Source organism: Stigmatopora argus, chromosome 2, assembly GCF_051989625.1.
Source record: "Stigmatopora argus isolate UIUO_Sarg chromosome 2, RoL_Sarg_1.0, whole genome shotgun sequence".
In the NCBI taxonomy this organism is placed as follows: Eukaryota; Metazoa; Chordata; class Actinopteri; order Syngnathiformes; family Syngnathidae; genus Stigmatopora; species Stigmatopora argus.
Genome location: NC_135388.1, coordinates 15,623,085 through 15,649,145, shown reverse-complemented (window position 1 = coordinate 15,649,145; position 26,061 = coordinate 15,623,085). Strand labels below are relative to the sequence as shown.

Below are 26,061 nucleotides of genomic sequence, written 5' to 3'. Positions count from 1 at the left end.
ACTCCACATGATGTTTGCACATTTTTGTTAATTCATATAATTCCCTTGAAAAAGTCAAGTAAAGAGGAATGACCAAAGACTACAAATATGATTCACAATTGTCCCTAGGTATGAGTGTGAGCATGGATGGTTGTCTGTCCGTGTATTTAGTAAAAAAAAATATGTTAAATGGAAATGTAACCCCAAATATCCAAATTGAAAAGCTTTCCAGTCCTACTATTCATTAAAAAAAAGACAATTAACAGGATGGAAACCATTAATTGTGGAGGCATATAAGGACCCACGACTTGTTTGCAAAGGGCTGTGGAGGGGGTGCATCATCATTGTATTGCTACGTTGTGTTTTATAGGTTTATGGGCAAAAGAGACTTAGTGTGTTTACACAGTGGCTTGACTGAACTAGTATTAATGATAGAGCCACTTAGCATTCAGAGGCATTGGTCTCAGCCACGCTGTTTGTTTCACAGGTCATTAAATTTATGCCGCAGCCCTAATGTTCATTACAGCAGCAAGCTGGCCAGGAGTCTGTAACACTCGCTCACTGTCTTTAATCCCCCACTGTATTCCTCCTGCTGGCTTTCTTTTGGTCTCTCGCTCAGCCTCTCTCTCACGTCTCAGTGCATTTACTTGACAACAATTATTTCCTGCTTTAATTAAAAGAATTGCTGCAGCAGTTCCAGGTCTGCGGCACACTTTTAATCCACATGGCACACAAGCACCAACATTATTTTTTATCCAATTCCTGGACAGATGGTAGACCAAGGATGATTGTTGACACATTGAAGTAAAACAGCAGATTTCAGGCACATTGGTCTTCTGAATGCATCTTATGCCAAACATGTTTCCGTGGCACCTTTTGGAATGTTAATTAGAAACAGTAAATAGCTTTTCAGGCTTAATTCTGACAAGTGGTAAAAACTGTTGAAATTCAACAGTGAAATTATTTCAAAATGAAAGAAATGGCTTGGATACTCATAGGCATAGGCAGAGTTTAGCCGTTGCTTGTAAAGGAAATTTTTGCATAGCTTCCAGAAGTGAAAACAAAAGTTAACATCCTTTTTTGTATAAAGATACTAAGAGTGAGTCACGATGCCAAATTGAAATGCGTGTATTATTTTATATTATTGCCAAAAACTATTTTATTCACTAGAAATGTTTAGAAAATTCCAATACCATTGATAGTAGAACCTATCTGTTGGGTTTATAGATTTCTTTTCAGTGTTTTGTTTATGCATTATGTAACATTAGTTGATTGTGTTATATTAGCGTGCTGTACACCTCGTCAGCGTCTTGTTATATTTGTACTGCAGCAACTGTTTGTAGTGACTGTTTTTATTTGTCTGTTCGGCCCACAAAGGTTTATGGGTTGTTTGTTAGGCCACCAATACTGAGAGCACTAGTCTTCTTCATGACTTACCTGGGTGTGTTCAATATGGGACAGTTTTTGGAGTTAGAGACACAATGAAAGTAAAGGCCAGTGACTCCACTGCTTAACTCGCACATACTATTATGCTCGTTTCGGCTTGTACGACTTTTACCATATTATAATAAGGGATATGGATTTTTTGTTTAAATTTTGTGAACTTTGGGCGGTGTGGTTTATAGTGAGGTGATGTCTATAGCTTGGTAATTATAGACAATGAGAGACCTAAAAATTTGAAATACTGTAATTTTCCTCAAATTATTAGATTTATATGTTGCCCCTGCTGCTCATTCTGGCTTTATTTGATCTTCGCAGGACTTTGCATTTTATAAGGTAGAAAGTAAGCCGATAGCTTGTCATCTTTGTGTCCCCGGCAATTTCAAGGAGTCTTTTCACAATTTCAAATGCTTCATAACATTTGCTAACCAAACATCTTGAGGACAGATTAGTCGCACATTATCGAATGAAAGCTCACACTTCACAAACCTCTGGGAACTAGCACAAAACTGTGTTGTCACTATGAACGTTTAAGCCCCCAAGAGGTCCAATGTGACATGGGAAAAAACAAACACTACAGACAGGGAAGTCGACTTCTGGTTGCATCTGTCAGATAAATGCTCTGCTGTTCACCAGGAAAAAAGGCACATCATTGACCTTTGTTTGTTTGATTCTTTTTTTTCTTCTAACTCTTGGCTTTTTTTTCCATCGTACCAGAAAGTCATCAAGAAGAATGATTGTGAGCTAAAGGGGGAAGTTGCACCTATTAAGGCAGCTTGTTACACTAAAATTGGGGAACCCTTGAAACCATGAAATGATATGCATCCTGATATAGGAGAAAAACATTTTTGTTTTAATATCAATTAGGAGCTGGATATTGGAGAACTTGGCAAAACACTAATTGTTTACTGCATATTTGCGTATAATTACTTCATTGTCCAAGTTTCATCATTGACTTATTCATTAAACAAATACCATCATCTGGTTATATCTTGCTATTGAAGAGACACATTCAAAAATATACACCAAGCACTCCCACACATACGTATGTACTCTTAAATAAAAAAAAATAAAAAGTCCTTCCAGCCAGTTTTGTTGTGTACGGCCGATATCATCACATCTGCATTTGTAAACCCAATCATAGGAAAAGCAAAGATTGATCAATTTTGTTAATATTAGGTCATTCAAATTGATATTGTTGAGGGTGAAGCACTACTGGCAGTCCCAATACGATAAAAAAAATCAACCAATTGCATTTGAAATTTTGTTGCGTGTGCGTTACAATACATACTATGCAACCATTTTCAAATGTAACAGTTTGATTTCGTCAACCCTTTCCCATATTAAATTTTGCGATGGAAACCACTGCCTCGCTGCCTGTTGACTGATGTGCACAAGGCCACTGAGGAGAGCTTTATTAGGCAGTGCCCAAGACTCATCACTCTCCCTTTGACATATTGGGGGCTTACCTTGGTGTGGGGGTAGGGGCATTCAGTGAGCACTCAGTGAGATGTGAAACAGGCTATACAGTGCGTAAGAGCCAAGTGAGGAACAGGTTAGCTTGTGTATGTGCAGCTCAGGGTGTAAGGTGACTCAGTCAGCATTGAATGCTATAGGTCGACATACTGCAAAAAGTAAGGGCACCATCACAAATCCATCACTTAACCCTTCATTTGCTCAGCTGATACAGAGGTGAAAAATCTGACACCAAAGCACGCAAACGTGCCGTCGTGTATGCACACGCTTGAGCAGCAGAACTGGCTCTGTGTTCTGACCTCATTGAAACCGAAGCACACATTTGCGACAACAGCAGAGAGATAGAGAAGCATCCTAACAATTATAAAGCAGAAGCCAATTCTAACACAATCCATCCTTGTCAACAGTTGTTTCACGATTTTATGCTCCATTAAATATGGATTCACTTCCAACACCAATAAATCATTAACTCATTAATTCTGAAATACTATAGGAATTAACATGACGCTCCTGTCAATGGAAAATTAATTCAGAAAACTTCAGAAATTGCAGCGACAGTACCTTTGCTGCAGGGCAGCAACACATTTCTTTAGGAGGGATACTCATGTACACTGTCCAAGCAACACATTTCTTTAGGAGGGATACTCATGTACACTGTCCAAGCAACACATTTCTTTAGGAGGGATACTCATGTACACTGTCCATAGTAAATGTTTTTTTCTTTCTCTCGATCTCGTCTTTTTAGTTGTAAAGGAAAACCCACACATAATTGAAAAATATGCCTGGCTTAACACAGCAAAGTGTTCATGTTGACCATAAATCTGCAGTAATGGATTTCCACTTTCTTTTCCATTTTAAATTCCAAGTAACACTTAATGTTTTAGACCATTATGATTTTATTTTTTTTGAAAAATGCAAGAGTTCATAAATGTTTAATTTACGAGTTGTAATAGTGCTATTTTCCATCGTTTTCTTGCTTATATATATATATATATATATATATATATATATATATATATATATATATATATATATATATATATGTATATATATATATATATATATATATATATATATATAAAAAATCAAATTAAAATGACTACGACCTTGGAACTAAATATTTGCAAAGTTAGCTGATGTTAAGGATGATCAAACCTAGAACTCATCACAATTAGGATATAAGAGGCGATATTTATGTTGGTCTGTTGGACAGGCATCCAATAGAAATGTTTGATACTGACACCAGGCAAAGGGCTACTTAGAGGTGATTACATTTAAGAGTAGGAGACATAAATTCAAACCGCAGTGAGAGAGTTCAAAACACAGTGGAACCTTGTGTTTCAGATAGACTCAGATAACTAAAAAAAACTACCTCCAATGTACAAACCATCTTAGCATGGATAAGTGGAATGATCAGTTTCTAGCTTTGCTTATCTAGTATCAATGTATACATATTCTCATCTTTTGTTTTGATCTTAAATTAGACATCACAGTAACTCTTAAAGTAAAATTGCAAGATGTTTTAAACACAAAGAACAGCTGTAAGAAAAGTCATCACAGAATTCAGGAATTATGTTCTTTTATAATTTCACCCGGCAGTTCAGCAAAATCTATCTGTACTACCTTAACACAGTCTTAGGTTTACCAACATTACATGAGCATAAATATTAGGAGAGACAAAATAAAATACATAGATGAATACTACAGTGGGATAACTAGCCTTATATTATTCCCTCTTGCTTTCGCTCATACAATATAGGAACGGTCATCCGCACACACACAAGCACGCGCACACACACACAGACAAGCACAAGCACGCACACATACACACACACAAGCACACACACACACACAGTTGACCTTTACAGCAAAAAATTAATACATGAATAACACTAAAATCTGCAAATGACAAATCTGCATTTGGCCCTTTAGTATCCCCCGAGGTGCGTTTCAGAGAGCAAATATGGGAAGTTGGATTTAATCTGCTGCCTTTGGCATGCAAGCCGCAAACACACACACACACACTTAGACATACGCAATCTACCATTTTTACAATAATGTCAGACAACTTCCAATCGATATTTAATGAATTTTAAATTGTTTCTTTTGTTTGCTGTGCCCTGATTGAATAAATATTGAAATATTTCCACATACAATAAGAATATAATGTATTAAAGGTGCAATATTGCACTGTCAAGTCTGACCAATTAATAATTCTCAAATATTTTTTTGCAGTTACTGTGATTATTATTATTATTATTTTTAACTCTTAAGTTGCACAAAAACAGCAACAACCGAAAATCTAGATGTATTGATTGCAAAATACAAAAAAAAAAAATTATAAGCAAAGTATAATCTATTTCGTGAAAGCTACTTACCGTATTTTGCCATTTAATATACCCGGGTATATTAAATAATTTTTGCTTTTTTGAGCCTCCCGTTTGTGCGCCATTTAATATACCCGGCTTAAACAGCAAAATATGGTAATGTGCCTTACCAGAAAGCTCCAGTATTATCTCTTTCACAAACCCTGCAAGCCAAAAAGCTTCTGGGAGAATGACTTTTAGACATATGAAATATATATAGACATATGAGGTCTTTGTTATGAGTTATGCTTACAGATATAAACATTAATTAATTCATTTTCTGAACCACTTTATTCTCATTAGGGTCACGGGGGTGGTTGAGCATATCCCAGCTGACTTCGGGCCAGAGTCGGGGGACAACCTGAATTGGTGGCAAGCCGATTGCAGGGCACAAGGAGACGAACAACCATGCACACTCACATCCATACTTAGGGGGAATTTAGAGTGTTCAATCAGTCTACCATGCATGTTTTTGGAATGTAGGATTAAACCAGAGTACCCAAAGGAAACCCATGCGGGCCTGGGGAGAACATGCAATCTCCACACAGGTGGACCGAACAACTAACCACTATCCGGCGGGCCGCCCTATAAACACTAAGCATACCAAAAAAATAGAAGAACCAAAGACGAATAACAGAATAAAAGAACACTAAAACATGCCTTATGGAGAAGACACCCTGCGACTGAGAAAACTGGAGCAATTTGCTCATGAGCAGTGGGCCTAAATACATCTTAACCTGTGCAGAGGTCTCATTGACAGTTAGAGATGGTTTGATTGCCTCGAAACGCAACCAAATTTTAAAATATGAGTACCCATATTTAATTTACAGAATATATATTTCAAGTGAGTTTAGTGGCCATTACAGGGTTTACTTTCATTAACAGAGGGCTCCAACAACCTCATTTATGTGTGTACCATTCATTACTTTTGATACAAACATCACATAGGAGGAACACTATGCTACTGCCAGAATGGCCAGGCGATCGTGCTTTCACATCTATGGTCAGCACCACTTCCTGGGGTCCCGGCATTTGTTCAGGAGTATTTTTACTCTTGGCTTGGACAAGAATAGCATTTGTTTAGGTCATCTTTTTTCCAACTTGGTAACCGGAAGGCTTGTGACGTTATTACCATCTCTAACTTTGGAGGTAAATGGAAGGCACACCATATATCCTTGTGTAGAAAAGTATTTCCTTCTTCTGTCAAAGTTCCCAATAACCGCAAACAACTATTTAAACACTGAAGCTTGCTCATCTCCAAATGGGTTTTGCTGTGTGCTTTGTTAATGAGGAGCACTGTGCAAGACCCACATCCACAAGTGAGTCCACTAATAACCAGGTGTTTATCACACCTGTAAACTTGTGATATTGCAGAAAATTAACTACTGATTGCTACCAGAACACAATATATAACTATGGTTGTTTGGTGGACATTTCGGCTAGATAATATCTTGAGCTTTGAACGGACCGAATGACTGAAATTTGTAAAATATAGGCTAACAGTCCCTACTATGCTCAAAATCAAAACATCTTTCATTCTCCCCCATTGAATACTCATTCAAAGCATGTATTTTTATTGTCGTTCTTGAATCTCGCATTGATTAGAAGGCTGTTCTTGCGCTGCACACAATGCCCCCAAAACAAGAAAATGATAAAATGGTTTATATTTTAATTCGAATAAAATGTAGAAAAATGAAATTATGAGTGTATGGAAAAAAACAGCCGTAAAAGCAGCTGAGTTGACTATCAACAAAGGTTAAATTGACACTAGACTTTCTGGCATAAGAAGAGGACACGGTGGAGTTCGACCACCCAGGCGGTGATATGGTGAGCTTCTGATGAAGTGATAGGTCACTACGTGGCTAAGTGAGACTTCACAACGGACAAGCAGGCCTGACCTTAGGCCACTGTGGCATATGGGTGTGAAGGAGGTGTAGATGGCAAGGAGGGGTAAGCAGGGGGTGGCCAAGCTGTCCATGACGCCTCTCACGAGACTCCCAGCTGTCACAACAGACACTTACCAGCCCTCACACTAAACACCCACAAGGGAGGAAAGGCAACATCCTGCCTTTCAAACACAAGGAAGAAAAGGTGGAAGGATGGCCAAAAAAGAGGAGTAATCTCATTTTCCTGTTGCTGTGATGATGGTAAAACACTTGGATATGACCCACTCTTCAACTAAATACTCTACTCTTTCTCAGGCAAGGCGCCAGCCCTGCTAATTATAACCGCAAAAGGATGACCTACATGTTTATTTTAAGCCTGGACAAGACTTGTGAGAACCACTGAGAAGACAGTACTAAAGCCCTGAGCACAACAAAGAAGCCATGCAGGTTCAAATTGAAGGTTCTTTCATTTGGATAATAATGAGCCATCACACATACTCAACTTATATCGCGCAAACACAATAACACCTGTTTTGATTTTCCAAATTAAAATTGTACCAAAAATGCACGTAAAATAATTTATAAACATCTTGAAGTGGCTTAAATAGATTTAAGTTTTTCTACATTTTCTTTCTTTCAATCAGAATGTTTTATCTAATTTGTTTATCAGAAAGCAAAATTATTTGCAGCGTTGTCAACTGTGAAATTAAACAGAAATCATGTTGCAGAACTTACCTGATTAACATAAGAACAATATTTTATTTAGTGCTGGTAATGCTATGCTTTGCAATTCTTGTTCCCCTCGCAAACAGTTCTTATTTTAACACAGCTCATAGCCAAGTTTATTGCATGCTGCTTCCAACATTCTAGCGACAAACAGACTGCCTTTCAATTTACTTTCCATTTGAGAGGTGATTGGCAGTGTGTCCCGGTACCATGCGTATCACTTAACTATTTGTCAAAACACAAGTGTAATGTAAACCTTGAGTACAGGCAAAGGTCCTGAGCTCATAAAGGAATGCACGAGCTGGGAATAGCATCTTTCATGTAAGTGAGGCCCCTGATAGAGCGTATAGAATAAAAAAGCAGGGAGGGGAGCTGGAACACGGCCAAACATTGACAGAGGGGTGAGCACCCTCTTCCACCACTTAGGGTATTTAAACACTACTGAAAGTAAATTTGAGTCAGTGAAGATGAAAAGAAGAAATGGCAAGGATGGCTTTAGTCCACTAATAAAAAGGTTAAGAGTCTTTGGTCTTACCATGGCGTGCCGTATATCCGGAATCCCTTAATAGTGACGTCCGAATCCTGTAGGTACACACAGTTTGTGAGGAGCGACTGGACATTGTCAAAGTCCTCTGGTTTGAGTTTGGAGACTGAAGGGAAACGGTAGTAATCCTGCTTGACTAATTCAGCCATGAAGTCCTTATCAAAGGTCAGCTCGTGGTTACCGGCGATTACCACCTTAAACTCATAAGGTAGGCCACCTGAGACAAACACAAATTAATTGGTGAGCTACAGCCCCAAATCTTAAGCGTAGTAAACTCTTCCCATTCTAGTTCAGTTATGTCATTTGTTGCACAGGAATGCGCCAGTTTAAAAGGATAATTACCAAAATTTCTGCACATACACCACCTGACTATAAGCAGCACTTAAATTTAAGAAAATCCATATATATGCCCCACTTGACTAACGAACTGCATGTGTCTATGTCTGTCTTTACTTATGGTTTAAACAAAAACATTTAAATTGACCATGAATACATTTATTAACCAATTTAACATCAACAGGCTGAGTTACATCTTTCATCTGCAGCGGCCTGTCACTTGAGGGAGCCGGACAACACAATTCCCATTTGTGTTATTTGAGGCAGTCTGAGATTTTAAAAATAATTAATTCTTCTATAATGGAATTAAGCATCAGACAGATCCCACGTGTTTGAAAATTTGTTCGGCACTAGCATAGGGTCCTTTTGTTGCAGCACAAAGTGGATTTCCATCTTTCTCAAATGTGACTCACTATCCGTGGTTAATCTCCCTGCGACCCTTGTGAGGATAAGCGGTTCAGAAAATGAATGAATGATTGAATAAACCAGCATTCATTGAGAGGAAAAGCTTCCTATCATTGCATACCTATGTTTTAGTTATGTGCACTTGCATGCTGTTTCTGGTGTTTTAATATTGGATTCAATTAAAGAAGGAAATGTACAATAGTACACTTAACAGTTGAAATAAAATGTATTCCTTGTGAATAGGCTGTCTGTCCCTGGTAGCTCTAACACACAGTCATAGAGGTTACAAGCACATCTAATAGTTCTGCTTGACCACAGTAGACCACTATCCATCTTAGCAGACACTGGGCGGCTGGCAACACATGAACCTGAACTTTATAGTGATGAACATCTATTACTATTCTCATCTCCTCATCAGTCAACGTCTCCAGTGACCTTTTTGTGCTTCTCTGTCTTGGTGATTTGTCCCTGCTCCCTCTCGGCAGCACAAAACTAACTTACTACTTTATTCTAGCCGATTGAGCGCTCAACCAAAGGATCTGGCCTTCATCACCCTTCTGCAAGTTTCTTTTTGATCAGTCCTTCTCTTTTCTTCTAATATTCTTCATTTTTATGCATGCTCTCTAAGTATATACAGATGTTATGCATGTGATTTACAAACAAGTTTGGTTTCTTGGCTTTTACATGTTGTAATTGTATATTTTTTGTTATTTCACTGTGATGGCTTTTCATAAAAATTGGATGCACTTTTTCAGAAAAGTCTTTCAAAAGCCTCTCAGGTTTAACCATATTTTTTTGTTGAAGTAGCAAAGTTAAAGATGGAAAAAAATAATGCAAATGTAATTTCCAAATATTTTTGCTGAAAAAAAGTGTTTACATGACTGACATATATTTAATCGTGCACTAATGTTGACATATGTAAATATTTTTAAACATCATCTTTTGAGCTGGATTATCCTCACAAGGGTCATGGCTGTACTGAAGCCTATCCCAGCTAACAATGGGCAGGATATATAGTATAACCCTTATTGGTTGCCAACCAACCGCAAGGCGCACAGACACCATTAACATTAATTACAGACTCAAAGCCACTACAATTTTCTTTTCATTAAAACCCTGGAGCTTGGATAAGAAAGCCCCAATTTCTTTATTTTTTGTAGAAAAACAAGCTTCATGTTTTCTTGTAAACAAAACAAACAAAAAACACGTCATAATGAACACTTTTGAGTTCCTATAGATTCTTCCCTTGGCTAGGAGTAGTCTTAAGAAAACTTGCTCAATTATAAGTTTCTGTCTAGCACACCTCTATGTAAATGTCCCATATTAAGACTATTTTCTTCTTTAGTTTGGTCGGTTCGTGGTCAGTTGTGCTCTAAGGTTAAGTAAATCTTGCACGATAGAATTTCCATTAAAACACACCAAAAACAAATGTTCACGCAAATTAAAGAAATTACTGAAAACAATAGCATGACAACTTCAATGTGGCAAGTTAATCATTTTGAAATATTCAAAAACTAGCAAAAATATATGCGTAACATTTATATGGGCAGCCAAACACAGACATAGTCCCTTATACACCTTGTGGTCAGTGATAAAGGTCAAATGTTAACTGATCCAGGGTGTTAGGTCGCAAAGGTTAAACTAGACACTTAAGCACACCAGTTGTGAGGTCATGCAGGCAGGATGGCGGGTTCATTGTGTGGTCTGCCCTTGTTATGTGTGCGATGTGACTTGTGCTTGTACCACAACAGTGTTTCCATAGACATATATAGTAGACATAAAAACCTGTTCATGTAGGCAAACAATTAATGCAGTATATGGTTATGATTAAGAGTGTTGAAGCAACTTAGTACCTAGCCAGTCGTTAAACTTCTTGACCTCAGAGGGCAGGCCAAGCTCCGTGAAGTCCCCCATATGCAGCAGCACATCACCATAAGGCATCTGAATGCCATCTGTACGTGAGTGTGTGTCTGACACGCACACAAATCTGGTGTGGCCGGCTGGCTTTGGAGTGTCATAGGGAATTGGATCCACCCTGAAAGAATAGAGAATTGAGAATGTCAAAGAGTGTTACTTTATAAGTGCCTTGAACATACCCTTCAAAATAATACATATATTATACAGATATATAGTTATCGATATATATAATAGTTGGATTGGTGTTTGGGTGTATTACATTGAATCAGATGTCTTATAATTAGGATATTATTTACTAAAGATTCTTTAGAGTCCTACTGCTCTACCATGGTTACACAATGCTCCTTAGCAAAAAATGCCATTAGTAGAATCGATAGAATTTTTCAGTACAACATTTGATGGAAATATTCTGTATGCAAGGTGAGTTGACAAGAAAAAAGAAGCCATCTGCAAAATAGGAGACATTAAAACAGTGAAATATGTGTCATTCGTAAAGGAAGACAACCATCGTTGTGTTGATTGAAGCACAAAAGGAGGGCTGCCGCTGCTTTGTGGTAGGAGGGCTAAAGTGCTGGTGCATTAATGTTCTTTCTATTCACTTTCTAAGGAAAAAAAGCACTTAGCCTGAAATGTGCATGGAAACTATGCCTTTTTTCAAAAATGTTTGTTCAATGTGAAAATGTCATTTAAATAGGAGAAAAGTCTTCTTTATCAAATAGAAAGACAGTCACAGAATGTAATTGACATCTACAGTGTGCAGTCCTGCACCAGTCTGCCACAAGTCCATTATTTCATTAGAATGGATGTCACTTAGTTGACAACATAAAGCATATAATCAACGCTGCAATCTTTGAACTGACAAACGCATATGTGTGTATACAGGCAGTTAACATGCATGCAAGAACAAAAATGGCACGGCTATTGGCAAAAGAGACTGATGGAATCAAAAGGCTAGGGTAGACATGATTAGCAGAGATGGAAAACAAACACCGCTACACAAAAGAATTTTTGCAGAAAATAGGTGACAGTATTTGTAAGAGCTAATCAGAGATCCTGTTTTGTATGGCTCAGAATACAACATGATGAAGGGCTGCACAAATTGCATAGAATCTATTGTTCTGTTTTTCAATCGTCTGCTAGGTCATGTCAATAATAGTCCAACCTGAAGACAAACTGGCCACTTCTCTGGCGTAATTGTGCATTCTACAACAACAATCTGTGTTTGTTTACAGTACATTGTATTTGATAGCTGTGACAGAATTATTAATGCAAAGAAAACTAAGGTTTGAATTTCCTTGCTTCCCAACATGTTTCTGGAATTTAAATGAGTATTAGTTGGTGATGGTGTGCATTCTGATGCTTAAAATGCACATGTTCTGAATTTGTTTGAGATCAGGTGACTGGAAACATACAGTTAAAGTGCATCCGTTGAAATGAGGAAATGGTGGAAAGTTCAAGATTTGTTGACAGAGAAGTTGCTATTTTATATGAATGCATTACACAGTGATTGATTTCAAGGTTTTATTCCTTGTAGTTTTGATAATTAAGGCTTAAAGATGACGAAAACCTAAAATTCAGTATCTCTAAAAACTTGAATGTCATATAAGACTAAAAAAATAAAACATGTTTGAAGAACAAATGATTCAAACAATTGCTTAGGGTTCCCTTTGCATGAATTACTGCATCAATGCACACTGGGATGGCAGATGTTTACCTGTGCCACTACACAGGTCTAATAGCTGCTACCATTGATAGCTGCCTTCATGTCATTCGGTTTGTTCTGGCCCAAAAGACTCATTTGAGTGACTCACTTAGTCAAAAATGCACATTTTGCAATGCACAGATTTTTTTTTGGGGGGGGGGGGGGGGGGGGGGGGGGGGGGGGGGGGGGGGGGAATGCAGAAAATTGACAAAGTCAGATGACCATTGGCAAAACTGCAACCAAACTGTGGTGCAGCCAGAGTCGGTTGCACGATGACCCAGGTGTGCTAGATGATTTTGTCCTTACTGTGTACGGATCTCTATGCAACAACACGCAAGTGGCCAGCGAGTAAACACTGACACGGCGCATCCATCCGTTTTACTGCACGTGGTTATACAAGGCAGAGAAACAGTTGCCCAGAAAATGGGTTGTAGAGATAGTTTGATGGTTAACTGTGCATTGTACTAGTAGAAATGGGCCAAGTTAATGTCAGAAATTAATTTGCAATTGCGCCGAGCAAGCAATAATGGCGCTCAGTCCTAATTTGTGAGGAGGATTCTGAGTTCTGTTGGTGTCACCAAGCTCCAATTTTAGCCCAGCCCTTCTTAAAGGGGCAGACTGAGGAGATATAAAAGTATTTAATGCTATAGATCGGCAAATCAGGTACTAAACAGTTCTCAGTCTATACACTTCAAACACATTAGATGTTGTATTTAGAAACAAATCATGTACACGGATTTACGGGCCAATTCTCAGGATTGAATATCTGGGAGGAGAATAAGATAGAGGATTCAAAGATACTAGTATTTGCGTCCTAAATTAGTGGGTGCAATATAAAATACACACTTAAAAAAATGCCAAGCCTGAAGAGTAGGAAATACTGTTGGAGGGTAGCGGCTGATTAAATTTGGTAGTCTGTAGTGCGTATATATTAGATAATTTTGCAGGATTTGACAGTGTTGGTCATGGAACACGAAAGACAAATGCAGAACTGCACACAGTAGCACCTGAATATTTCGTATGCATTGAATTGAATTGAATTGAACCTTTGGTTTCAAGGTATGAAAAAAAGAAAACCAACCCTCCCAAGTGTAAATACACTTCCTGTATCTGGTAATTTTTTTTATTGTCATGCTAGAGTTGTTTTCCCATCTCCCAATTTGCATGCTTGAAAACTGTAAACCAAACATCTCAACCAATTCAAAGGAAACGAAAAGAAATATTGGATTGGTTTAATTTCTTTTACTGTATCAGTTCGTACTTGGGAGAGGGGAGCCTTTAGCTGTCTACAGTAGGATATTTAATTTGACTGAGAACACTTGGCTCCCTGGCCTTTAGAAAAATACACAAGCAAACAAGGTCATAGTTCGGCATGAGCTCGCTCCTTAAAATGTGACATTAAACTGGCAGTAGATAAGGAGGTCAACATCTCTGTCACTCTCTGACTCACTGAGCTTGCTAAGAAGCCACATAAGAACTATGATTGATTGCACTGTTTTGCCATGCACAAGTTCTGCCGATAACTCTCCAGCGTCTTCAGGCACTGGCTAGTGCTTGCGCACTGACTACACACGTATTGTGCATTTCTTTTCAATCTACAATTTTAATGAAGGTCATAGGGAAAATATGTTAGTAGTAACTCATTCTGTTTATATGAAAGTAAAGTTGTTTAAAGTACACAATTACACTGTCATAATATTCAAAGCATAAGCATAATGGAGAGACGGAAATTGAGTAATGAAACCCTACACAGTTGAAGTGTTATTACTGGTAGGGAAACCTCAGTAATGACTAATAATTTTTAATTCTGCTCATTTGTTTGCATTTTATAAACATTCAAAAGGGTTTTGGTTTGAATGAAATGACTTTTGGTACTCCCAGTGTATCAATTATGGGTTTGATAACTGCCTATTTACTGGCCAAGATAGACAAATCATCTAAAAAGGCACCTGCCTATCAGAATCCTTGCAAACTTTCCATCTCAACCCCTGCCATCCACTGTTTTTTGATTTGCCTCCTACACCTGGGATTTTCACTCCCAGTCCCTTCATGCTAATGGTTTAATCCTGCTAATGAGTTTTCATCAATACGCCAAGCAGGCATCTAATGCCACTGGGGTCAAAAGGGGGATGTTAAAATAGACTACTAGTCAACTAAAGATGACCCTTTCTATTGTGATAAATAGGATCAAGTTGTACAATGACTTGATCCCGGAACATCACAGAAACAGAGCATGAGTTACTTATAATGTAGTTTCAACACAGCCAATTCTACAATGCTGATTGCTTTGCTACTTAAATGCTTATTTTACATATTCATTCACACAGGTATAGCCACCAAATAATAATTAAGCAATTAAGGTCAAAAGAATTAAAAATCTGAACCTATTGTGGTGTCTGAAGTAACAATATTATACGTAAAGTGAATTTAGCACTGGCTCCCTTTCACTAACGGCACGTGCCATCAAATTTGTGCTTTAATCAATGTGTACACAGATTTGACATATAAATCCGTGATCCATCAATATGTCTGCACTGGGATTCGTGCACACTGATTATGAGAAGTGAAGTACGCACAAATGATGGAGAATCCATTGCCTAAAAATGTAAACGAACTCAACATTTTTTACATCAGATATATGACAATAATGAAGTAAAAAAACAACAACTCAAAAAATTACAATTTCCTGAATAATCATGAAATTGCGATTTATTGCAGAATCAATTATTTTGCAACACCTTCAGTGTTGTCACTACTGGCATTTCTCAGGTACTCCAAAGCACAAAATTTACCATGAACATGAACCTAAAATTTCACGGAAATTAATTTGTTCTTATCTGTCCTTAGCTCGTATATAAATGTGTTTAAAATACAAAATACACAAAGGGACAAAAAATCATTTGGTGTCCAGTGTTTATAAATGCTTACCTTGTTACAAAAGATAAAAAGTTAGTAATTTATTTTTTCAATGTCTTATTTTTTATCATAGGTACACTTGTCTTAAGCCATAAGCCTTAAGACATAGCCATTTTAGGCAATTATTATATAGTGGCATACTGCTTATTTTTTAAATAATTGTAAGCTTCTGTCCTTTTATGTCAGAAAATCAATCGTACATTTTGGATTAAGAGAGAGATAAGGATGCGAAAGACAATCAGAACATCTGGTTAATGCACACTTGCTCTTAGTAAATGTGAAATTGGTTTGGTTAATAAAAAAGAACTAGTAAAGAATGTGTACAGAAAAGCACAATAACAATTATTATCCTTTTAATGTATGTCACTGTTTTACTGACATTATATTTTTGATGTCACTTCGTAAAAATATCAAATAACATTGCCAATTTCCTGGTTCCACAACCTCAGCATCAGTCCCCCCCTCCCCATTCAATTGACTCGGCCCCAAACATGCCACTCACTCAACCTCAGTGCAAAAGCATTTCTCAGGGAGAAGCACAGAGCCCGCCTTTCTTATCTTGTGCGTTTCAGCTGTCTGAGCTAATTCAATAAACTTCAGAAGAACAAAATGAACACAGGAATAAAGGATGGGGGGATGGCAACTGGAGGTGGGTATGCACAAGCGAAGTGGAAGCGGCAAAGGTGACGCACAAGTACAAGCAAAACAAGAAACCCCCAAAAGAGTTCGGTGCAAAATGCACAAGAATGAAGTAGCTGTGGGTCAATTAAAAAGATGACAATAACACACAAGGAAACTGCAAAAATGTTCTAATGATTTAAAGAGGATATGATAGAGCTCTGCCTTGAGGCCCCCTTTCTATTCTTCATTTGTTCAGCCAGCATGAGTTGTCATCATGCCTCTTGTTATTCCTGCCGTTATGGACAAGTGTAGCACACAAAGCGCCCCATGTTGGGAAATCGGCACTGGGAAAACCTTCCGGCACTACGTTGGGAAATAAATTGCTCCTGCTAATACCCCATTCATTATGGCACAGGCCTTAATTGTGCTACTGACAGTCTGCATAGCTGCAGGGCTGATGGGAGGAATATTCTAAAGACGAGCATGACGTGAATTCCATGGCTATACACCTTATGTATATATATATAGATTTGGACTAGCATGAAAATATTGTACGCATTATAAAATTTACGTACATATATTGATTACAAAATAAGTAAAAATTACCAAGGTAAAGTTAGTCATGCAGTTTTTGTTCATAAACACCAATATGTGGTGATATATATTCAGTAGGTGGGACACAAAACTGGCATCATGATGAACTGGGAGCTCTATCTGATGATTAATAAAATAAATCAAAAGATTTGCCTGGCTTAACATAGGACAATATGTAACTAAGTACAGGGTGCATTCTTTACGTGATTGTGGGGAACTGGGCCATATACAGTGTGAGGAGATAACAAATAGGTATTAGATATTAGGCATCTATTTATAAAAGCATATAATATATAAAGAAAATCTAGGATTTTTACTCCAAACTTAGGCTTACAGAAAAATTGTGCAAAACATGAGGAATTGAAATGCACCAAATGATAATTAAAGCTCCATTTACTCCGCGGGACGTGATAGCCAATTCAGATTTTTGTTAATGCCAATATTTTTGTGTAACCTTTATGTAAACCAGGTGAAAAATCACCTAATAGTTTACATCTGCTAAAAATTAAAATAAACATTTCAACATCTATTGGCAAAACCAAATCCTAGTTGCACTTGCAGTTTTCAAGCACCACAAAAAGAGCCCCAATGAAATTTAGCCTCGAAGACAATTTAATTTCGTGCGCAGTATTTTCTATACTACAGGCATCTTTGTTTACATAACACTTTTTGGATGTTGAAGCGGGTCAGGTGTGATGGTGGTGTTAACCAAGACTTCTTCAGTTACAAAAGTTCCTCCCCACTTATACAAACACCACATCCTATACAAAGCAGTGATCTATAAAAGTTTGACTTGATCTACCCATTGTTTTACCGAATATTAATTACCATTATGGAATTAGAGATTTAGAAACAACTTGTTTTTGGCAGCATAATAACATCATATGCCAGTTCTATTGCTTGTCTGTAATAGAGCCCACAGCGTTATAGTATAAATGTCCTTTGTTCTGGTTGATAAAATAGATAAGTTAGATTACTACTAAGATTTGTTAGTGCATCAACAGGTTTTTCCAATGTGTATTACTATTTAATAAAATGCTGCATGTGGTAACAGAGCATGGCCAACTAGATTCATGTCTTCAAATATTGGGACATTGACACATTCTTCCTCATCTTTACATTATCACTGTTAACGCAGTCAAGAGTATTTGCATTCAAATCAGATGAATCAGGTATCAATTACACTTGTCTCTGTTGGTGCCAGCCATTTTTGGAGTTTTACTTTATAATACTTGCACACAGCCTAACGTCTGGAATGCATGAACATCATCAAATACTGGATTTCATCGCTGGTGAAGCACTGCCAGACCTCTATGTATTCTGAAAATATATTCAGTTGCTGTTCCTTGGGATGATTTTTCTTCTGTGGTATATTCAGTAAGTGAATGTTCAATTGGATTCGGTTCAGGTGATTTACTTGGGAATAGCATAACATTCCACTTCTTTCTTTTCTCTCTCGCTCTGTCTGTATGTCTATGTATACACAGTACATACATACATACAGTAGGAATGATTGCAGTGCTGAGGTAATAAATATGGCAGTTTTAGTATAGTATATATTTCTTATCAGAGGCAGCCATGCAGCGTAGGAGGGTATTTCCTTTGAAAAAATATTTCAGGTAACCGTTCAACCCAAAACTCAATTCTTTTCAGCCCTTTTAGATGTTACAAATAGGATTGAAGTCAAGGTAACATAATCTATTCATTGTAAATCTGTGGAATGTGAATACAGTAGCACAAGCTGATGTCTAAGTACTGTGTTATTCTTTTGCAGATCGGGTAAAATGAACAAAGTAGATGTCATGGCCAACTGTTAGAGAAATGTTAGCTGCAGTCGATCAAACCATTGCCAATAATGCATAGCCTTGATGATATTAGTAGTTAGAGTTAGGAAGCAATCTAGTCTTGGAGTATGGTAAACCAAATGTGCTAGGATGTTGGTTGATGTGCAAATATTTTAGCAAGCTAACCAGTCTAGATAAGGTTGCGTTGGTATTGTGCTAATGTGAGAATGAGGCGGGGAAAGGTTAATTGAATCAATGTGTTGGATCAATGCATGTACAATTTATGCTATAGTGATTACTTTGTCTAAAAGACCAAAACGTGTTGTCTTCTGATCGCTTGAAAGGAAACTGCTAGTGCTAAATATCATCGTGAATTAAAATGAAAATGCAATATCTACCAGGAAAATTGCAACTGTATACTCTAACACCAGTCAGCCTAAGTAAAATTTAAGGCAAACCTTTGTCCTTTGGGTGTCATAGTTTCGATTTAAGGCTTGTACGATTGGAGATCTAATTCCTTTCTTTTTTTTGTGTACGTTTGTATTTTAGGCTTGCAGTCTGGCCCACATTCTACTAAAATTGGATTGGAAGCCATTATTGTCCCAACTGGAAGCATATGTTCCAAGTTGTTGAGCATTTCATTTCACGAGACGATGGCGAGGGGGCTGAAGCAAGAAGAAAACACACACTCACACATTGGGTCTGCACAGAAAAATAAACCAGACCTGCACTCGGTCTGTCGCTCACTTCCAGGCACAGACAGACGTCCAATGATGACTGGAATGACCGTGGACTTCAGGGTCACATTACAGAGCATTAGTGCTGTTGCCACTGTGACATGCATGTTTTTGTGTTTTTCATACTTTTTGCATTGCAAAAAAGGCACTGCTGTACTCCATCACAAAATCTAAATACTCCCTCTAGGAAAGGAGTGGGGGGCAGAAGGAGAGATTGTATTTCAAAAGAGAAGAAACTGTCTCGCATGAGTTTTTGTTTTCCCTCCTTTTTTCTTTTATTCATAAATACTTTGGAGGCACCAAGAGAGGAACTTAGAGCAAGTTGGATCATTATGGCGCATATATGAATGCGCTTTTACTTTTCTAGTGCAGAGTGTGTATTCTATAAGCATTTAAATACAGAGGGGGATGGGCTCAGCGTGTGTGCCTGTGATCATGGGGTTCCCAGTCTGAGTTTTAGAATGACAGCATAAAACACTGCTGCCTCTGTGAAAGCCAGGAAACAGTCTAATGCATTTATCCAAATGCGTATCTCGAGAGGCCCCCACGCCTTATCCCATCCCCTCCTAACAGGATCCTCTAATTTCACCAGATTGCAGCAAAGAAACAGGAATACAGTTTTTAAAATAAACAACATTTTCAAAATATTTACTATATCAAAGCAGTAAAATACAGACACTGGTCACAACGAATAATAGCAATCTTATTTGTTGGCGCTAGGTCATGAAATCTTAAATGGACAGTGACTGAGTGACAGTTTTCATCAAAGTACATTAGTGATTGAAATTGTAAACTAGATCAACAGTCAATGTATCAATATTAATTAAATATAATGAGATTTAGTGATTTGATAACAATCATAAGGAACGATTTAACAGGCTTTAGTCAGCTTAACAAATAGGAGAATTTGACAAGGAATATTAATATCTCAAATCATTGTCAGTACATTTTAGTAGGTTAAATTGAGAAATCAGACAATTTAACTGATTTCTATTAAGGGGGACAAAGTGGCTTGTATGACTTAATGTAATTTCTTTCAAAAGTGAACTACAAATTTGAAGCACAATTGTTGATGTGGCGGGCTCCCGTGAGCGTGTTTGCTTTGTCCGCCAAAATGCCAAACTGAGGCTATGTTAACTTCATCAGGCCACCAGGTGTTTTAAGGGACAATTTTGAATAGCCAAATTGGCATTTCACAGGTAAGTCCATCGTTGGAAATATTTGCATGACCACACTGTTTTAATTCAGTTCGAATTAGTGAAATGTAGAACACTTCCAGTACATCTTTCCTCCACCTACACAGAAAACATTCACACATATGCCATACCATTTTCCTTGCATCTTGTCAAACCCATTGAAACGCACAGTGCATTGGTGCAATACTTCCATTAAAAGGCTCAAATGAAACACACTACGACACCGAAAAGAAACTGCGACGAAACCTGTCAGTTTGAATCAGAGAGGTATGAAACTAAATTTTATCAGGAAATAAATTGTCTGAGCAGGCTAAGACATCCCACCAGAATGTGCCCTGTGCTGTCCGGCACGGTTACCCTTAATTCAAATTGAGGTGTTTGGCCTGATTTATTGCCCCTTACGTCAACCATTAAAAGGGAGTGACATAACACAAACTGCTATGTGACCTTGTCTCCTTTTCCACATTGGAGAGACCAACACTTGCTGTGCCGGAGCCCTTTTCAGAGTTCACAGGAATTCCAAACAATACGATGGGAGCAATATGTGAACAGTCCCAAGTTCGGAATATCTCGATAATTCTAACTTGCCCACATCAGTGTGTCACCTTTTGTCCACTTCCAAGTTGCGTGGTATTTATATGAAGTGACTCAAAAGATCATACGATACAAATAATTTGCAAAACAATATGAAAATGAACCAACAATAGATTTAAGTGTAACGAGACAAAATATGAAGGTTTGAGTAAGACCATTAAATGAAAAGAAAAACAGAATTTAGATTAAGGCAGCAATTTGCAACAATTTCTTCAAGCAACATTCGACACTTTCAACAAGCAACATTTCGTTCAATTGTGACGAAAGACTATAGTTTTCTGTTGTTGTAAGATTTTAAGCAGTTGTTACAGTTACAAAAAGTACTGCATTAGAAGGTTTTGGTTTTGTAAAATATTAACTTGATTAAAACTAGTGTGTCTTTAAGTGTTAAGATTTGTTTTTTTCCAATATTATGCAAGAAACAGTTGGAATAAGTTTTGTTTTCAGGCATGTGTACTTACATGTGGACGTGTGGAGGTTGGAAGCGGCTCTGGTTGATATTGTAGTGTGTGAAGGCCTGCGTTGGGTTGGAGCTGTACTCATCCACTGTGATGGTCACTTTGCCATGAGCCATCCTTCCAACGTGAGGACATGAGATGCCGTTTGTTCACCGGGATTCAGCAGCGATGCGTGCAGCGGACATCCTTTGGAGTGGCTCAGAAAAAGCCCAGGAAGTCACCCACAGCAGCTGCGACAGCAAACACCGACCCAACACTTTTGCCGGCTGCACGAAAAAGGAAAAAAGATTTTAGAGGGCTGTAACAGGCAAGGGAGAAAAATGAACAAAAGATAAATACAAACTATTATTTTTATTACTAATTATAAGAAGTCAAATATACCTGCATATAAAGTATTTAACTACAAATGTTTAAACACAATTCATAATAATTTCTAAATGCATGATAAAATACACTTCCGATAAAGAACAAAGTAAAAACAATAAGCAAAAGACTCAGGAAACTACAAATCATGACTTGTCATCTGCCTGTAATTGCTTTGCTTTTAAAGAAAATGGATTTGGATGAGCACGCAATGTATTCCGGTACTAGTCTGTTGACATTTAATAAAACATAAAGCTGGTATAGCAGTTGCAAAACATGACATTAAAATGTTATAATAAAAAGAAGAAGAAAAAAGAAACCCAGCCTGTTGTGATTTCGACAAAATACCCCTGCTCCATAAATTTCACTTTTGTTTTCCCTTCCTTCTAAAATTGCCCTGTTGCACTAAATCCCATGTGGGCACCTCTAAAATATTCTTGCATAACTGTAACTCTTTTTAAAGAAGCCAAAATCAATTATTAACGTCTTTAACGGAAAAAAAGCAGCTAAAAGAAGCGTGGCCATGCATCTCCAGAAGTCACTCACCGCGGTAGTGTCTGCTTGGACCCTGAGCTTCCCTCCTGTCTGACCTCCCTGACTGGTCGTAAAGTGTCCACTGAAGTGAAGGATTTGACACGTGTTTTATACGACGGCCCCTGATGCATACACAACAGTATTAGAGGGGTTGGGAAAATATAAAAAGAAGACTGCCCTCAATTTATAGTCTGTCCATTTTGGGGGAGAAATCAACCGCTCTTGGGCTGATTTAATAGTTCCATGCATTTACTATATTAAATCAAAATGCATGTCAATTGTAACTACAGCAATCCATGCATAGCAATTTACATAACTAATTCCAGGTCATCTGAAAATGTGTCTTATCATTATGTTTAACTACAACTCACTTCTGCCAAATACAGCAGGGGTCAATATTTCAATGTGTAATTTTTTTTCATTGGCCAATTTCATGCCAATAAGGTTCCCAACTTGCAGATCAAGTATAAATGTTCAAAATCAAAGGCAAAAATATATATTTTTCTACAGTTGTACTACTATTTAAAATCGAAACCTCTTAAAAAGTTGCACCATGCCTCTTTTCCATAGGAGCTCCAATAACAATATATAGCAAATGCAACAAATCCCTTTGAATGATTCCAATTGATTAGAAAACAACGAGATGCAATAGCTGACACTTTTCCATTCTTGCAATCCTCCACCTCAAAACAAATAGCCTTTTTGGAAAAGACAAGCCATACAGCAATGGTTGAACAGTGTCTATGCATCAATACGCCCGCGTGCGCGCGCCTGCGCGTGCGTGCGTGTACATACTGTACGTATGCGCGCTTAGCTCCTGAAACTATCTCCACATTATGGCTACAGTACAGTAGCAACGACTAGCCCTCTAGCCTAGCGTGCTAAACCTTCCCCGACAGTTCTTTTTTTTCCTAATCTGATTTCTCTTGCCTCGCAGCTCCTCATTCGAACCGATTGTCCGTGACGCCGGTACGCACACATTTGGTGTCCGTGTAGTGTGCACCGCAAACCGCATAGACTTCAACTTTCCGCTTGGAAAGCACCCCGGTAAAGCAAAAAAAATAAAAAAGGAGGTGACGGCGAATAAATTGACCCCGTCGGTCAAGCACGCTGGCGATGTGTGTGCTATGTGCGGCTAAACACTAGCGACCGAGAGACAAACTGAAAGGTACGTTTAGTCCTGAACTCTGGTCCCGGGTCTCCTAAAAATCCCCCGAAGGTGGTCGGTGTCAAGACAGCCCCTCAGCTAACCTCTTGTTTCCTCCACGGAAATGACAAACCACCTTAAAACGATGGCTTTGTAAAGGCTATCAGCGAACGTTGTCCTTCTGTCCCCTTTCTACCCTCTTTAGTTGCTTTTATATTCGAGAGGAAAGGATCCTATACCTTCGTCTTGGTTTTTTTTGTTTTTTGTTTTTTTTTGTTTGAGTCAAAGGCGAAGGAAGAGCGTCGGGTCGGGGTCGCCCTCTACGCGGCGGAGAGGCAAGGGTCCATGCGGCAGCAGAGTGGAGAGCAGGCGGGGAAGAGCGCGGCGGCGGTCCGGGCAGGCAGAGGTATGGTGCAGGTAGGGCAGAACCTTCGACCCGGTGGGACCTCGGCTGGCTTCTGTGCAAAGATCCAGACAAGGAGAGCGAGGGGGGAGGCGGACGAGAGACGCTGACAGACAGGCGGGAGTGGGGGAGAGAGGGGGAGAGAGAGGAAGAGAGAGAGAGAAAGAAGAAAAAAAAGCCTCCCACAGACGGCGCAGAGTGTAGTGATTCGGAGTTGCCACTGGGGTCAGAGAGCAGGAGCGAGCACAACCTCCAGCCACCTCCCGTGCGCGCGCCCTTACCGGCGGGCACACGCGCAGAGTTGCGCCGGTGGGAGGGAGGGTAGCGCGAGGGTGGGAGCGAGAGCAAGTCATTGCGTTAAGTGCTGCTTTAACATGAGGTTTGAAAAAAATTGAAGATTGGTAGGCAGGTAGGAAGGAGGTAGATAGATGGACAGGTTGGTAAGGAATGGGTAGGTAGGAAGCAGGTGGGTAGGTAGAGAGGTTGGTAAGGAATAGGTAGGAAGCAGGTAGATAGATAGACAGGTTGGCAAGGAATGGGTAGGTAGGAAGCATGTGGGTAGGTAGAGAGGTTAGTAGGGAAGAGGTAGGAAGCAGGTAGATAGTGTTAGACGTATATGTCATATTCTTCAATAGATAGACAGGTTGGCAAGGAATAGGGAGGGAGGAAGTAGGTAGGTATGTAGACAGGTTGGGAAGGAATAGGTTGGTAGGAAGCAGGTAGGTAGGTAGACTGGTAGGTAGGTAAGCAAGTATAACAACATGTGTGCATGGGTGTTTTTAATACGTTTTTTTCACGTCTGTTTTCGGCATACTATGTATGCATAAATCCTTTCATATATTATATGTATTTTCTTTTGGTGCATGGTGGCTCATAACCTTTCAGACCATTTAAAAATGGTATCATTTATTACAGGGATGGCGAACACAGGGCTCTCGAGTCGCATGCGGCTCCCGGCTAAGAGTCACATGAGGCTCCCTTTGTGCTTCTTTTATTTTGTATATACCGTACCGTGGTTCTTTGCCCCGTTTCAGTTTTCTCCTATTCTTCTCTCTCTTAAAACACTCAAATTCATCAGGGCCAGTTAAAACAAATAATAAATTATTTTTCAAAAATCATTTGGCAGATTGGATTTTTTTATGCTGCTTCTAATGTAAGGGACCGCCAATCATCTCTGCATGGTGTGGCTCTTTGACGCTCAGTTTAAAATTTTTGCTCTTTGTGTCTAACTTGTTTGCCACCCCCAAATAATCCTGCGCATAACCATAAATAAAATTATAATCACAAACCAATGCCAATTGTACCTTGTGGAAACAACATAGAAATAAATATAATAATGAAAATAAATACATGGAAATTGGGTTTAGGGCAAAATGACCAAAAAAGGGTAGGGTTTAGGGATTAAGAATTCCATTGGTTGATTGAGAGAGCAAGTTTAAGTGGAGGGGAACACCCACATTGTTACATGACCGGTTGAGGGTAGGCATAAACTAGGTTGGTGGGGTTTAGAAGAATGTATTGTCTAGTAATATTATAATCAGTTACAATTACAATAAATAAATCTATACAAAATAAACATGCTCACCTCTCCAAAATGAATAATTACCATTTATTAAAGACATTTTTGGTAGGTGGACAGACCGAAAACATTTTTGGGGGTAAAATTCTTACAGAATCTTACTGTTTAAAAGCAAGAAAAACATGAAAATAAAGGCTTCATCTTAAAAAACTGACTATAAGAATAAAGATTTTTTTTTGAACTGCAACTATGTAACCAGATTTAGTGTTGGTAGTTACATCACTGCACTTTATTTGTTAATCACTTCCTTTCAACTTGCACTGTAAAATAATGAAATAAAAAAATGAAAGCTAAATGCTATGCTTGGCACAGTTGTCAGCACACCTGACTACAATAACAACAAAGGTTCAAATTCCAG

General features: G+C 38.4%; 2 protein-coding genes and 1 long non-coding RNA gene across 13 annotated transcripts in view; 2 read left to right on the top strand and 1 right to left on the bottom strand.

Annotated features, from left to right (window-relative positions):
- LOC144090737 (uncharacterized) overlaps nucleotides 1–21,475 on the top strand; it is a 61,801-nt gene extending 40,326 nt beyond the window's left edge. The window contains exon 4 of the long non-coding RNA XR_013305494.1: nucleotides 19,242–21,475. This is a non-coding gene — a long non-coding RNA (uncharacterized LOC144090737). The remainder of the gene's footprint in view (nucleotides 1–19,241) is intronic.
- The window catches only part of mpped2a (metallophosphoesterase domain containing 2a), a 37,759-nt gene extending 13,331 nt beyond the window's left edge, over nucleotides 1–24,428 (bottom strand). For 2 of the 7 annotated variants that reach the window (XM_077622425.1, XM_077622474.1), the window contains exons 1-4: nucleotides 23,961–24,428; nucleotides 21,681–21,943; nucleotides 11,012–11,193; nucleotides 8,409–8,634 (exon numbers count right to left, since the gene is read on the bottom strand). In XM_077622425.1, coding sequence (XP_077478551.1) covers nucleotides 8,409–8,634; nucleotides 11,012–11,193; nucleotides 21,681–21,793 — 521 coding nt within the window. In that variant the 5' untranslated portion in view covers nucleotides 21,794–21,943; nucleotides 23,961–24,428. The other 5 variants (XM_077622442.1, XM_077622451.1, XM_077622433.1 and 2 more) reach the window with 5 other exon arrangements.
- LOC144090669 (immunoglobulin superfamily containing leucine-rich repeat protein 2-like) overlaps nucleotides 23,357–26,061 on the top strand; it is a 51,827-nt gene continuing 49,122 nt past the window's right edge. For 4 of the 5 annotated variants that reach the window (XR_013305481.1, XR_013305479.1, XM_077622382.1 and 1 more), the window contains exon 1: nucleotides 23,357–23,742. The gene's annotated coding sequence lies outside the window, so the exon portion shown is untranslated. Of the gene's footprint in view, nucleotides 23,743–23,926; nucleotides 24,139–26,061 lie in introns of all 5 variants that reach the window. The other variant, XM_077622399.1, reaches the window with a different exon arrangement.